At 44.2% G+C, this 14891-nt stretch overlaps 1 protein-coding gene and 1 long non-coding RNA gene across 2 annotated transcripts in view; one reads left to right on the top strand and one right to left on the bottom strand.

Moving 5' to 3' along the window:
• ENPP6 (ectonucleotide pyrophosphatase/phosphodiesterase 6) overlaps nucleotides 1–13836 on the bottom strand; it is a 32788-nt gene extending 18952 nt beyond the window's left edge. Inside the window, exons 1-2 of the mRNA XM_010401516.3 lie at nucleotides 13310–13836; nucleotides 2806–2985 (exon numbers count right to left, since the gene is read on the bottom strand). Of these exons, the coding sequence (XP_010399818.1) occupies nucleotides 2806–2985; nucleotides 13310–13565 (436 nt within the window). The 5' untranslated portion in view covers nucleotides 13566–13836. The remainder of the gene's footprint in view (nucleotides 1–2805; nucleotides 2986–13309) is intronic.
• Nucleotides 5882–12168, top strand: LOC109144969. Its single transcript, XR_002046063.2, has 3 exons — nucleotides 5882–6021; nucleotides 9437–9485; nucleotides 12028–12168. It is a non-coding gene; the product is annotated as an uncharacterized LOC109144969 (long non-coding RNA).
• Nucleotides 13837–14891: the final 1055 nt, after the last annotated feature.

The raw sequence follows: 14891 nt of genomic DNA on the forward strand, positions 1-14891 counted from the left end.
AGCAGTGCTTCCAAGAGGCAACCTGGGTGTGAGGCTATGCCCTTCATCCCATGCACAACATGAAGAAAGGAGAGAAATGTCCCCACAAGCCAAGGCCTTATGTTTTGGCAGAAGTGGTGTTTGGGACCCCCAGCATGGTGATAGTTTGTCTCCTTTGCTTCTAGAGTCAAGAGATCCCAGATGAATTCTGCCCATGAGTTGTCTTTGCAGGGTTTATGTTAGGCTCACAGATAAAGCTGTTGTGATGGTTGTTCACATATGAGAGCCCTCCTGCTCTGTGTTCCTGTGTGCTGGGGTCTGGATTTTATTTCTTTAAGCACTGACTACACATGAGAGAGGAATGTAGGGAAGAAAATGAAGCAGCAGATTTTGGGTTCAGACTTTGCAAAGCTTGGAACTCTCTCTGAGGAGGAAATGGCAGTGGTAAAAGTTAGTCCTGGGAATCAGCACTCTGGCATTTCCAATGCATTCCTGCTACAGTTGATTGATCTAGTTTGTCTTCACTGCTGGCTAAAGAGAAAATAGCATCTTCCAGAAGAAAGTGTGATGAATTTGACTATATATTGCAGTTCCTGTTAAGAGTTTCCCAAACTTTTCCTGTTTGGATCTTTATCGTATTTGCAAGATTCATTACTAAGCAGCAGTGAATCTTTAAGCTGGAAAGCTAATCACCAATAGCAGATCATATGTGGTGCAAATGTCTGTGGGACCTCTATTCACCTTGGTTATTAATTCTTGGGTTTTTATTTTCATTTTGTTTGGTATAGCTCCTCATTCAATTGGCTTGTTAAGAATTTAAGCTTTAAAATGATAGATAAGAATTTTTAGAAAGAATTTTGTCCTTACTATGGAACTAGAAAATGGTAAAAAAAAAAATCATATAGGGAAAATGTAATAAATGCTGTTGCATTTGGAGTGACTTCTGTTCACCCCAGTTATACGTGGAGTTCTACTGCAGCCCAACAACCCTGTGTTTTAGTTCAATAGTTCCACATTGCACCCTGCTTCCTGTGCCTGACCCTGTATGGCCAATGTGTCCTTTGAGACCACGAATACCCTTAAAATAAACATGTGCTTCAGCTTTTGCTGAACTGAAGCCCTGATGGCTTTGCCAAAGGTCAGCCATCACAGCTAAATAATTAAGGACCGACAGAGATACATGTCACAGTCCATAGCTAAAATACCAGATCCATGCAAAAAATTCCCCCTCTGTGTTGTAAGAGGGTCCATGCATACACTGGGGAGCATAAGCACTAGGAAAAGGGGGGCTCTATTGTTTCTTGCAATTTTCAGCTAGAAATAGCAGGCAGAGAAGAGTGAAGGGTATACATATGTGTACAGGGTACATATATATACACACCTCATACATCTTCTCCCTGGGAAACACTGCTCAAAGGGGAACATGAAGGAGCTAGGTAAAGTCCAAAAGCATTTAATGGAAAGTGATACTGGTTTTTTGGATTTTAGCAACTCTCTGTAGGCTGTTGCATCTATTCAGTACATAATTATACCTATCGAGAGCAATTACAATAGTAGTTAAAATTTAATAGTCTACAGAAAGAGAGATTTCTGTAAATTTTTAGAAGAATTCCAACATTTTTGTATAATTTCTATATCCTGCTATTTGCCTTGCTGTTAGATCACTTGGGACATCTTCAATAGGAAGCACCATTTTTTAAGGGCTGATCTAAGCTCTTTGACTGCCTCTGAGTCTATAAGGCAATACTGTCATCGTCAGATCTTTTTGCTCTTCAGTACTGTAGAAACACTCTGGATGGCTTTTCAATGTTTTTCATCTTGGTTCACTCTTTCTTCCCATTCCTTAGAATTGTGGGCTTTTTGCCAGGGCACCATTAGCCACATTGCATGGAAAGACTGTGGCCAGGCACATGTGCATTGGGATGCAGAGACGAGCTGGCCAGGAGCCCATGGCATGAGTCAGCTGCCACTGCCCTGCTGGCGCTGGCTGTATTCAGTACAGCTCTTCTAACAGCTCTGTGGTCCTCCAGCCTGCACTTACACATTGAGACTGCAGACTGCTTAGGGTAGGTAGCAGTCAGAAGGTTAGAAAGTTGAGAATCTGGGTACTTTGCAAGGGATTTGGTCTGGTTGCTCAGCTGGAACATCTATTTCCATGTGAGTCCCTAGATGTATAGCCTAAGGGGATATAATACTTCTGTTTGTTAAAAAGGACTCATTATTGCACATCCCTAGTCATTCCAGTGGTCCAATATCTAACAAATGAGGAACAGAAAGGCCAAGTCCCTCCAAATGAATGTCTCAGACTCAGAACAACTGGGACCTCAGATGAATTAACAATGAAGGGGGACCAGAGGACAAGGAGGCTTTGCTTTCAGCTGGATTTTCTTGTCCCCACAGAGCAGATCATCTTCAGCTCTCAGCTACTGATTTCCAGATTATAACCAAGGAAGCCTTTGGGGGAGGGTGGTTACTGTTTAACTTTGACTGGACCATGAACCATTCGTGGAGCAACCACTCAGCATAGCAGAAGTTACAGGTGGGAAGAGGAACAAGCACTTGACAGAGGAAGGGAGGCTCTTCAAGCCAGCACCCTCCTGAAGCTAGCATTTAGTGGAAAGCTGCCTCTAGTGATACTTCAGTCTCCTCCTTTCTAAGCATATGCAAATTATCATGACCGAAGAAGAGCTAATTCATTTCTATGTGTGGTTAGTAAAGAACATAAAATTCCTATCTGTATTTCAGAACTGTATTAGAGAACCATTCCTACAGCATATGGAGTGCTCAGATGTCAAGATGCACTGTAGCAACTTTTCACATACTAACCTGGCCAGTAGTACATGGAAACGTTCTTTTTAGCTTTCATCATTGTGACCCACAAAGGCTCTGATCCATTCCACCAGAGAGGCAGCAGGCTTTCTTTATTCACACCAATATCAAAAGATACATTTGCCTTCTGGTCCCACATGTAGTTTCCAGTCATCTGATGGACCTCACAGTGGCGACCTTTGAGAGTGAAGAAAAAAAGCAGCACAATCAGATTGGTGTTCTTCAGTAGAAGGATGCTGGCAGCACTGCCACTGCTACTACTGGATCATCCAGCAAATCAGCTGGAAAGCCGTGACTTGAATTCAGAGATCTCTTACCTTGTGACCATTCATAAAATCTCCCTGACTCTTACCTTTTACTGAGGTGCTCCAGTGTGCTCACTAAATCCCCCAGTTCAGACACCCAAAAGTTAGTTGCTGAAGCTTTTCATCCCCCACGTGTTCCCCTCACAATCAATGGATGAGAAGAGTCATGTCTAGAGAGCAATTCATGCCACCCTAAGACAGGCATCTCAGGTATCTGGAGGTGCATATACTCTCTATTATTGGTAGAGAAAGATCACAGCCTTTTCTCAGCTTCAGGCAGCCAAATTTTAGACAGCTGAGGCCAGAAGAAACAAATCTCTCACCCCATGGCCTGCTCAACATTTCAGCCCCACACAAAAACCATGTCAGCAGCAGCCCACGGGTGCCGCAAGTTTGGCTGACACCTGGTTCCTTCTACACACCCAACACCTGCCAAGTCTGAGGCCATTTTAAGGTACCCATCAGCACTCACAACCAGAGGGCTGTGGGAAGCAAGCTGTGAACGGAAGGTGATAAGAGCACAATCTAGAATCATAGAAAAAAGATTGGGAAACTTGCATTTCTTATTCCTTTATGCATAGGGCACGTTGTTTTTCTGCAAACAGGCAAAAACTAGGCAAACATATTTTATTTTCCATTATTGTTAGCTTTTCTTTTTTTTCTTGTAATGATCATGCTTTGTTCTTGGTTGTGGGCACAGCAATCATTTCATCAGACATGTTCAGGCCCCTTATTGTATCGGAGGGGCCCTTGGGCAACTTCATACTACAAGAAACTAGTATATAATAACTGAGATATGTCTTCTACTTCTTGTAATTGACAGAGAGAAGATACCATATTTTAGGAGTTATTCTGAAAATGAATTAACAGAAATGGGAAAAGAAATGTTGAAGATTAAGTCGTACTAGAAGTTCCTTATTTCCATATCTTAAAAAGCAACAGAAGATTGTGTTAGACGCTGTCCTCATTAGCTGGTGAGTCATATTATTGCAGGGATCCAGATAACATGCTTTGATTATTTTGAGCCTGAGCATGGTGATCAGAACTGAAATAACCTTGGTATTCTTATTCTGTTATTTCAAGCAGAGGACTCTGTATACTTTGGGTGCATGTGATCTTGAAATGGATTTTGAACTCTCCTTCCCTACTAAAAAGTATTTCAATTATGCAAAACATTTCCTCCTTCCCAGAGGAAAAAAGTGGTCCCAGTTTGTGGCAGTCACTACTTACCATACTTAGCAAACAGGTTTAATATAGGAGAACTGGTAGATTGGATGGGCAGTAATTTGTTCTCTTCAGGCTGTCAAGTGCTCTCTTTGCTGTAAGTCTCAAAAGAGATAGGAAGGAAGGAAGTCGCTATAGTGCATCAAAAACACAGGCCTACAATTTACAGGACAACATCAGCTTCTTAAAGTCCATGTATTCCTAAGCATCTATCAACCTGATAAACTGCAGCAGGTAATTTGTGCCATCCTGGGAAACTTGCAGGTGAGTGCTGAAGGTCTGTCAGTGTGAAACCTACAGATAAGGTATCTGTATGATGTATTGTGTAGTCTTCGTATACAAACAATGGGCTCTAGCTGCTACTGATCCTATAGGACTTAAGGTCTGCTCTCTGTTTATCCACATTTTTAAGGAAGAGATTGGAGACTGTTCTTTGTAGTATTGTAGGGAAGTTTAATTAACTGTTTGAACTAATACAGAGGACAGTGTTCTGTTCTCTGCATTAGATTAGTTCAATTTTCTATGGACTCCAAATCCTTTTCTTAATATTGAAAAAGAGGCCTAGAAGACTGTAAGGCATCAGTTTTCATTGCAGATGTGCCTGGTTCACAGGGTCAGAAAAGAAGATCAGGTGAGCAACAGAACAAAAGACGTGACCATTTAAGGCCATTCACGTCTGCTTACCTGAGGCCTGTATCTCAGACCCTAGACTTGTTTGGAAGACATCAATAATCAACTAATTAATCTTTTCCTTGAGTTGCTCCTCCCAATATTTATCACAAGTAAACACTGTTCAAAAAGTATGCCTGACCTCTAATTTTATTTTTGACCTTTGTTAATCTTCAACCATGGCTATTCTGAGCCTTGCTAACTAGATTGAAAAGCCCTGGAATAACTGGCATTTCTGCCCCTGCCCCCTCCCCCACAAGATACTTGTACACAGAATCAAGGCCATTTCTCAAGTTTCTTTTGGGTCACATGTACAACCCCAGTTCTTTATATCCCCTGTTTTTACTTGTTTTCTCCAGCCTAAGAAAATTACGTTTGGTGTGCTTCTTTTGAATCATTATCAGAATAGCAACATGGTGCTAGGGAGTCACCATAACATTCTGGATTTATTATTTCTTCCATTACTGCCACTTTCCTCTGTAATCAAACATTATCTTAACAGTTCCAAAAATAGAAGCAGGGCAGAAAGCACTTTCAGCATACAGATGTCATTATTTACACTCACTGTAATTGTAGTAAAAATTACTCCTTCCTCAAGCAAGAGAGGAAAACAAAGAGGGTATAGTTCCCAGGAATATGATAACTGCTGTATCCTTCTGGAGGAGAGCCAGTAAGTTGGGTTTTTTTTTGCAAGTCTGCATGCTACAGCTTACTTGGACACTACACTTCATACAGCATTTGTCTAAAGCACATTCCCATGTCTCCAAGCACTTTTGTCAGCATTCAAATGAATCTCTGCAAAACAAAGACGAAATTTAAAAAAACAGCAAAACACACAGCCACTTGGCCAGCCACAACAGCAGCACAGTAACGCTGCGTGCTCTGCACCCTGCATTGGCTGCGCCTGAGATCCGGAGACCAGAGCGTGCACTCCTGGGCCATTTGCCATCTCTGCACTGAGCTAATCAGATTCATCAGAGAATCCACAGTGTGCATATTCGCCAATGCAGCAAAGGTACCGTAACCTGATGATGAGCATCAGCACATCCATTTAGCTAAATGTACTATGAAGTATTATATATATGCCTTGCCATTATGATGAGACCTTTCCTCTTGTGTCCCACCATGATGTCCCCACTCTCTAGAAAGTGACAAGAGTTGGGGGGGCAGATGCAAGCACAAGCTCCCAATGGGCTATACAGGCTGGGGAAGAGTTAAGTTCCTCCATGCAAACAGCTGGATGACTTGCCTTGGGAAGTGCTCTGCTCTGCTTATGCTGCCTGCCATAAGGATGGAGAAAGCAGGACTTAGAAGGCACCAGCACCATATTCCTGTTCTGGAGCAGATACAGTGGTTGTTGTCCCCAGGAACTGAGCTTTGATATAGGCCCTGCTCTGCTGTTCCCCTGATGGGTCTCATCTGCTCTGCTTTGAAATGAAAGATCACAGGGTGAAAACAAAACCCATGTGCTAAACCTGAAGTAGCCTGGAGAAGGCCAGAGCTCATGAGAAGTCTGGGGGGAATGCTGGCCTGGGCAAAGTGGCCCTGCCATCTGCCCAAGTAAAACCAGTATTTGCATAATGTGCATGGACAATTCATGTTTCAAAGGAACTTGCTGGCAAAGTCTTTCCAAATTTTTATGACCTCTAATACCAGACAGAGCCAAAGCATAAACACATTAGACTGCACCACGTAAGACTTCGCAATTCAAGCTGGATCACATCAAAAAGCACAGAAAAAAAAAATCTCTGCTACACACAGCATTATTTTTTTCCCTAAAGGGGATTCATTTAGTAAGAGCTTGAAACTCTTAATTCAATGCTTTCATCATGGGGCCAGGGCTGGGGTGCACAAAAATTGCTTATAAATCATTCAGCTGAAGTTTTGCAGATGCTTTCTTATGTGGGAAGTCAGGTCTTGTGTCCTGGAGAGCAGGGACTCTGAGCTGTTGGTTGCTCTCCTGAATTGTGGTGGGCTCAGGGACCACTCTGGGACTCCTGAACCCCCAGAGCTGGGTGTGGCTCAAGGGCACTGAAGGTCCAAGCACTACAGAGGGCCTGGACAGAACAATGGAGAAGCTGCTGCCTGTACTATTAGACAGAGTATGAGCCTCTGGCAGTAACTTCAGCTCTAGGCTAAGAAATACCTTGGTACATGAATGTCCACTTAGCTAATAGCTGGTAGTAGGTAGTAGTTGTGAGGTTGTAGCTAGTAAGAAGGAAAAAACTCTGTATTTCAATTTGTAGCATTGTGAACTTGTGTTAGAAAAAACTTTCTGTTCTACACTTCAGAAGCATTTCCATTTTTTTAACTGGTAGAACGCAAACACAGATTTTTGCAATATTTTGTTCGTGAAACAGAAAAATCTTGACACTTGGAATTGCAGCCTTTCTGCAGGTGGTGAGTAAACAAAGTGAGAGGAAGAATGTGAAAATGAAAATCCTCCTGGTTCCTACTATCTTTTCCAGCCTGTTCTTGCTGGGATAGTACCCTTTCCCTACCAGTTAATAGTATTACCACAGACTTATTCATTTTATTTATTTATTTATTTATTTATTTATTCTTTATTTATTCTTTTGCTTCCCAACACAGAGTTTTAGAAATGGAAAGCTAATGAATCCAAGAAAAGTAAGAGACTTGATTTCAGAGCTGTACGTCACAAACAGAATCTTTTAAATCTTTACTGCTGCTGGCATCTGTAGCTCTTTAAGAGGACCAAAAAGAAAAAATCCTTGTCCCTTGTGACTCATCATGCGCTCTGTCCTTCTGGATTTTTTCTAAGCTTGGACAATGAAGTAGAGATAGTTTTAGTTCATGTGTGTGTAATAAACTTCCCTGTTATACTCCTTACATTTTTTTACCTCAGAAAACACACAGGTATTGCTTACATAGTTAAGAACTTGCTTAACTGCTGAACAGAAATCGTCAGCATCCTTTTCTGGACCAGGCTGGTGTCAGGATGCCATTAACTGTGCAGCAGAAAAGATCCATCCACTAGAACCATCACCAGGATGGGCTTCCTTCAGGTACTGAGTGGAAGGAGCCTGGAGCTGCTGTACTTTAAATCAGAAAACCTCTCACAGCAAACAATAAATATACTAGTATGTGTGCACATCAGCCAGACTCCAGAAGATTCCAGGGTGGGGAGCCCAAATGGTATTTTCTCCCAGTAAACATGGAATAAACAGGACTCAGTGTATGTTGATTTCCTGTGCTCAGGGGAGAACAGATGTAGACTGACTGTTTGTTAGACTTCAGCATCATCCACCAAAGCTCCTCAGCAGTTAAGTATGCCAACATCAAGAGTGAGGAGTGAAGGGAAGATTGCTGAAACATGGAAGCTGGGTGAAACCTTCAGTCTGGCAGAGTAGAACTTGATGTCACCTATTCCTGGGACCTCGGCCATGTTGCCCTGTTCCCTACTGCCATGCAGAGGAGGAGGTGATGGCATATGCAGGGATGAGCAGCAGTGGCTGAGGAAACACCATACACCACCCCTGTATTTCAGACAAGCCCTAAATGTGCCATCACCGTGTTGCAGCGAGTCTGGGACAGCCCTGCAAAGGCCACAGCCCTCACTCTGGGTGCAGGAGACTGAAATGTCCTCTACCTTTTCCTCCATCCCTCAATCTTCATGGGAGCTCACAGCCCCTTTGCCGCTTATTTAAGATCAGGTCCTGTCCAAAGAGGCACATGGAAGATCCTTGCTGGCTCCTCTCAAAGCAGTTCCCCAGCCATCTCTGCAATCAGGGGCTCCCTTTGCTTCCCATGGAGGCCAAGTGAAGTATGTGTCTTGGATGTGGGGCTGCACATAGGCAGCTGGCACATCCTCATGGAAGACCTGCCAGAAAGACTTCAATTCTAGCTATGATCCTGGAAAAGAAATCCTTTCTGGATTTCTGTCTCACATGTGATACTGTCCATGTTTATGCTGGCTGGAAATATGAGGCACCCCTGAGTGCTCTCAGCTGGGGGGGGACTTCAGGAGAGCTGTACTGCAAGGAGTCCTTCATCACCGCTCCAACACCTGCAGCTTGTCAGGTGAGGGAGACCCAACCACAGCATGAGCAGCTTTTCTCGACAGATACAGCACGGGGTGGTCTGAAGCAGTAACTCCTGCTTGCAGCGGTTACAGGGGAGACCTCAGACTTTGCACTGAACTTGGCATGAGCACTCCCTGCAGAACCAGGCCACAACAGGGAAAGGGAAAAATTAAAAACTCCCCACAGGACAACAATCCGAGGTGGCTTGTGGTCTTAATTCCTTCCTTTTCAAAACAAACAGCACATGGTGTGATTAAGGAAGCCTTTTGAATAGATGTATTTGGACTCCTTCTTCCCTCCCTTGCCAAGCCCACAAAAAGTCCTGCAAAAGCTCTGTCACAGCAGCAACATCTCCTTTTACCTAATTCTCCATTTCATGTTTTTCAGGGCAACAGTCGCAATATCGTAATTGCACCATGGAGAGCAAGAACACCAGGTAGGATTCAGTCTAGCAGGTCAGAAAGCAACCCAACCACCTGAAAACAAGTCTTTATGCCACAGTAGAAGCCAATACTAAGAAACGTGGCATGAAGGAAGTTGCTAGAGAAGACTGCTGGGGAAGACTTTCAAAGAGTTGGATTTTAAGCTAGCACATCCTTGAGCTACCATGCACAGCACCAGATTTTTGTAACAAAACAGCTTCTCTGGTTGCTTGTCAGTGAGATCCCTTTGCACCAGCACTGATTTTGCTTCTGTTTGATGCTTCTTCATGCAACTATCAGGTCATGATGCCATGCCCTGGCCTGCAGGAAGACTGACGCTTCATCCCAAGCTCTGAATTACTTTGTGATTTTACATAAGGAAGCCAAACCATTAATATTTTTCTGGTTTCTATGCTCTGGTTTTCTTTCTCATAATTGTGGTAGGTTTGCAGGAAAGGAAAAGACCTCTAAGCAGGCTCTGGGCTTTGGGCTGAGGCTTTCTGTGTGACTTGGGGAAGCTCCAGCAAATATCTTATCACAGGTTAACAGCAGCAGCAGATATAAACAGGAAGGGGACCCATGAAGAGCTCTGCATGACCACTACATGCACTACATGACCACAGGCAATTCACCTCCCTCCCATGTTTCCCTTCCAAAATTTATACTTTTAGTTCACCAGGCTGGACCCTATTTGTCCTGTGGTGTTGGTGCTTCACCCAGCACCTCATCTCAGCAGAATGGTGTGTGATTCTCATTAGTATACATTAGATAGTTGCTTTTAGATATGTGGCTCTTGGTCAACAGTTACAGTTGCATCTCTTTAGTTATAGCTTTTAAAATCTCGGTACATTTGCCATTTCCTATGAATATTAAATTCAGTCAGGCTGCCCTCTTGAAATCATTGGTTAAGTAAAATATAATGACTAGAAGATCCTGCAGATAGTTGGGCAGCTGTGCTGCGTGCCATTACTTGTGAGCTGTCAGTGCAGAGGAGTGCTGTGCTCTGGCAGGGCCAAAGGGTGAACTTTGGCATCTGCACTGAGGCTGGTGCTGCTGATCTCCATAACCTCTGCCTGCAGGTCTGGGCAGGAGGAGGAGGTGGTGAGTTCGTGTTTGAGGAGACTGACCTGTCCCAATTATGATGGTATCTGAGGGGCAGAGTCCACTGCCCTCCTCCAAAGCCACAGAAATGAGAGAGAACTTCTCTCATTTAGTAATAACTCAACCGCTTGGTAGTCATGAAGGTTGCATGGATGTGGGGTGAAGGGCAGTAGGCAGAAAGGAAAGGCCTTGCTCACAAGAATGAATAGAGGCAAGTCAGATACACACAAACTACAACACTTTTATGCACATGCTGTCCAAGACCTGGCAGCCATGTATATTCCTGAATGGATGTGGAACCATAAGGCCTTGTGAATGAGCAGAGAAAGAAGGGACAGGAGTATTTATCAAAACAAATAAACAAACAAAAAACCAAAGTACGATAGAATGAACAAGCCAGGGATGGGAATGTGCAGGTAGAGCCAGAAATTTCTTCAACTGATTTAGTTGAAAGAAGCCAATATACTATGAAGACAAATACAACGTTTTGGAGGTTAAAATTTGAATTTCTTAGCAGCTCATGAAACAGCAGTGTAGGACAAGACATGAAGAATAATTTGTTCCTGATTTCCCAGAAGAAACTGTGGCAGCATTTAACTCCCATACATCCCAGTTGCAAACAGAAATAAAACCAGTTGCAGTTGTGTCTCCCTGCAGCAGAGGGGATGCATGGCTGGTGAGATGAGATGAAAGCTTCCCCATGCCCATACAGCAGCACCAGGGAGACAGTAGCCTCCTATTCCCTAAGCAGGTCATTAGAGCAGGATGCTTGTGTCACCCTGCCTTGCTGAATTTTCTCCAAAACCTGTCCCAGCTCTGCAAATTAAATGGATGCAGACTCAACACAGCTTAACACTACATCTGCCACGTTCTCTGCACTCCTAACCACACCACCCCATAAAACCTCCTTTCAGTGGAAATGGCACCATGGCCCCAAAGGGTAAGAACAGTGAAGCTATGGGATTTACTCTGCTGTCATGTCAGGACACAGTTATAGGGTCCACTAACACCCCAAGGGCTCAAGGGTAGTCTTGGGTCTTCCTCTGGGCGTGTTCATCACCTAAACTTAGTCCTCAATTGGTTCCTGACCTACTTAATACTACTGTGACTCATGTGTTAGGAAGGTGAATTGATATTTGCAATTATATTGTATTTGCATTGATATCCTTATCATAAAGTCAGGCATACTTGCAAGAAGAGTTGAGCTTAGTCTCACAGACTATCTTACTGCTACAGGCTGAAGTGCAGAACTCTACTAAAAATATGAGAAGTCCAGTAGTGGTGTTTCATCACCTGAAACAAAACTCTTTCTTTGTGAGTACAAAGTAGGATATTTTCAAAACTCCTCAAAAGGCTGATTATAGACTTCACTATATGTATACACACTTAGTAGGAGTGATGACTAAATGTGGTTAGGAGTGAAATGTTGCTCAATTTTCTTCTTCTCTTTAACAGCTCCATCCAAAGATTTTTTGCACCTATGAGGTATTAGGTCGGTTTGCCTATGTACACCTGAAACATGACCTGGAGTGGAACACCTCTGTTTTCAGTCACGACATTTATTCTGCATTCATATATTTGCACCAAATAATGAAAATAAAAAAAAACAAAACCAACCCTGTGATGGTTTTATACTCTGATCAGAGATGAGCAAAGAGAAAAGCATTTCTCTTGAAAGAGAGGGAAGAAGGGGTTAAGCAGTTTCAAAACAAGCTGGGCACAACTGATGTCAGATTTTTGTCTTACAATGGCATCTATTTGCTTTCCCAGCAAGCAGTATATGAATCACTGGGCACTGCATTGTTCCAAGGATAGCGGAAGATGCCACATATCTTCGGAGAGGATAGATTTTCTTACTCCTCCTCATTAGGTGGAAACTCTTGTTTATTCAATAACTCCAGAGAAAAATCCAAGTAGAAACTCCAGAAAAAAAATTTGTTTCGTTGGGTTTTCTTGGTTTTTTTTACTTAACTGTTGTTTCCTTGGTGTCTGTCTCTGAAGGAATTGGCCCAGCTGTACTCTCTGCACCTTCCTAGTGTCACTGTAATCATGTGTCCTCCACATAAGATTAAAAGCAAATTGGCACCATGAAAACTATGACTGCCCTCTCAATTTTCTGAAAGCCTGCCCTGGACATTCTGAAAAACTGCAGGGGAGTAAAAGCAAAAATCCTGACTTTTTTTCCATTTAGCTGTTTTGAATTATTACAGATATGAGTACTTAGAGCAAAGTTAAGAAAACAGAAAATCTACTGAGTTAAAAAGAAATTTAATGCTGAACTTGCCAAAACAGACCTGCTGACTGAAAATAAGTTCTTCGTGTAGCCACACTCAATGCATGCACACACATGCATTTTTATTAAAGCTCCTGAGCAGTCTCTGTGTTCATTTTCCATGCATTCCCAGTTGTTTTTATGTTCTATATGCTCGCACCAGGGAGCCCCAGCTGGCCATGATGCTGAGGTGTTAGCAGGTAGGGACCTGGCTACATTGCGGATAAACAAAGGGAGCTTCAAAAATTAGCTCCAAGGGGCATTTCCTAGTTTGGAACAGGTTTCAGGGAAAAAAATCTGGGTTGTAATACCACAGTGCTTTTAAACTCCCAGCTAAAAAAAGCACGACTTGGGTTATTTTTATATCTTCTTCAAAAGAAAAAGTCACAGGGAGCTGTTTTCCACTTCAGCACTGGGAGCTGGCAGCTCTGAAGAGCATCACAGCACAGAAATACACGTACTCACCTGTCATCAGCGTGTAGTAATTTGGGTAAGAGAGGCTGGGGAAGTCTGGGGTCATGTAATCCACCTTCACCCCCATGTTCACAATGTCCCGAAAGCCCGGCAGACCCTCCAGCTCGCTGTCATCAATGTAGTCGAAGCGAAAGCCGTCGAGCAGGAACACCAGGAGCTTACGGTGGGCCGAGGAGGCGGCGGGAAGCAGCAGGAGGGCGGTGAGGGCAGCGCCCAGGAGGGCGGCGAGGAGGCTGCGGCTCTCCATGGCAGGAGGCAGTGAGGGATCTGCGGCAGCTCCGGGGCCGGACCTGGCACTGCTGTACCGCTCCCACTTCCAGCGCCCGCGTTAAAGCTACAGCGCTGCCCCGCGCCGCAGACGTGGGAGGTCACAGGTTAATTGCAAGCAGATGATTGACCTCGAGCTGAGGAAAGAGCTCAGTACTTCCCAGCTGCAGGAAAAAATGCTTCGCAGCGATGGGGAACACACAGCATAAAAGTAACCGGAGCCTCTCAGGACACTCCGCAGACACTCCCGAGGCAGTGTGGGCACGCTGCCCGCTGGCCTCCGGCGAGGAGGGGCCGCGACGCCAGCGCGCTCCCACCGCCGGCAGCGAGCGGAGCCCGCTCCCCGGGCAGCCCAGCTCCGCGCCGGGGCTGCGGCTCGCAGGGGTCTCGCAGAGAGGGGCTGCACTCTTTGAAACACAGACTTACATCTCCAGCAGCGCGAACGCGGGCTTTCTTCTCATCTCTCCGGCAGTGGCTTCTGATAGAACTCAGAGTGAGATTAAGACAAAGCATCTCCCCAGCTGGGAAGTGCAGTATGTGTGAGCTGGGGTCTAGCATTTCCATGGTACGGCGGTACCGCAGACCACCAGGTGAGCAAACTCACCTCTCTCTACATGCATTCGAGTCCCTGCAAATGACCCTGTCCTCTCCGCTTCCTCTGTGCTGCCCTGGGACTAATCTAGGTCCTGATGCACCGGTAGAAAAATTTAGCTTCAGCAAGATAATAATTGATACATTTATTTTCTGGCTGTTGATATTATTTAGATATTAAGTGCTGGGTGGTGCCTAATTTCATATTAAAAATGAAAAAATGTTCCCATTTTAGTAACGAGTCACCACCAGGTTCTTCTCCTTCACAGGAACCTGGCTATACCTCTAATGTAATGCCAGAGTCTGTTGTACACCATAACTGCACATTAACTTGCTTTACTTTAATTCTTTTTCCCAAATAAAAGAATTTCATAGCATTGTCTAACTGTGGGAAATGGCCTTAACAGATGTTTACACCTGGGGAAAGTTGTAATAGATAGCTGGCCACCATTCCAGTGTGGGCATCTGAATTTCTCTTTGCTCCTTACAAAGCTCCCCATTGCACATCCAGCACATCCAGTTACCTCTTACCAAACACTGGGCTGATGCAAGCTCAGTAAGACGGCTTTCAGCCCCCTTTGCCCCAAACACTTATTTACCCCCTTGCAAACCCCCTCGTGTCCTGGCTTGCCTTTTGCACAATGTGTACTGCATGCTGGTGCCTGTGAGCCAGAGCTGCTGCATGCAGGTCACCGCTCCCAGGACTTGGCTGGAA

The sequence above is a fragment of the Corvus cornix genome, chromosome 4, assembly GCF_000738735.6.
Source record: "Corvus cornix cornix isolate S_Up_H32 chromosome 4, ASM73873v5, whole genome shotgun sequence".
In the NCBI taxonomy this organism is placed as follows: domain Eukaryota; kingdom Metazoa; phylum Chordata; class Aves; order Passeriformes; family Corvidae; genus Corvus; species Corvus cornix.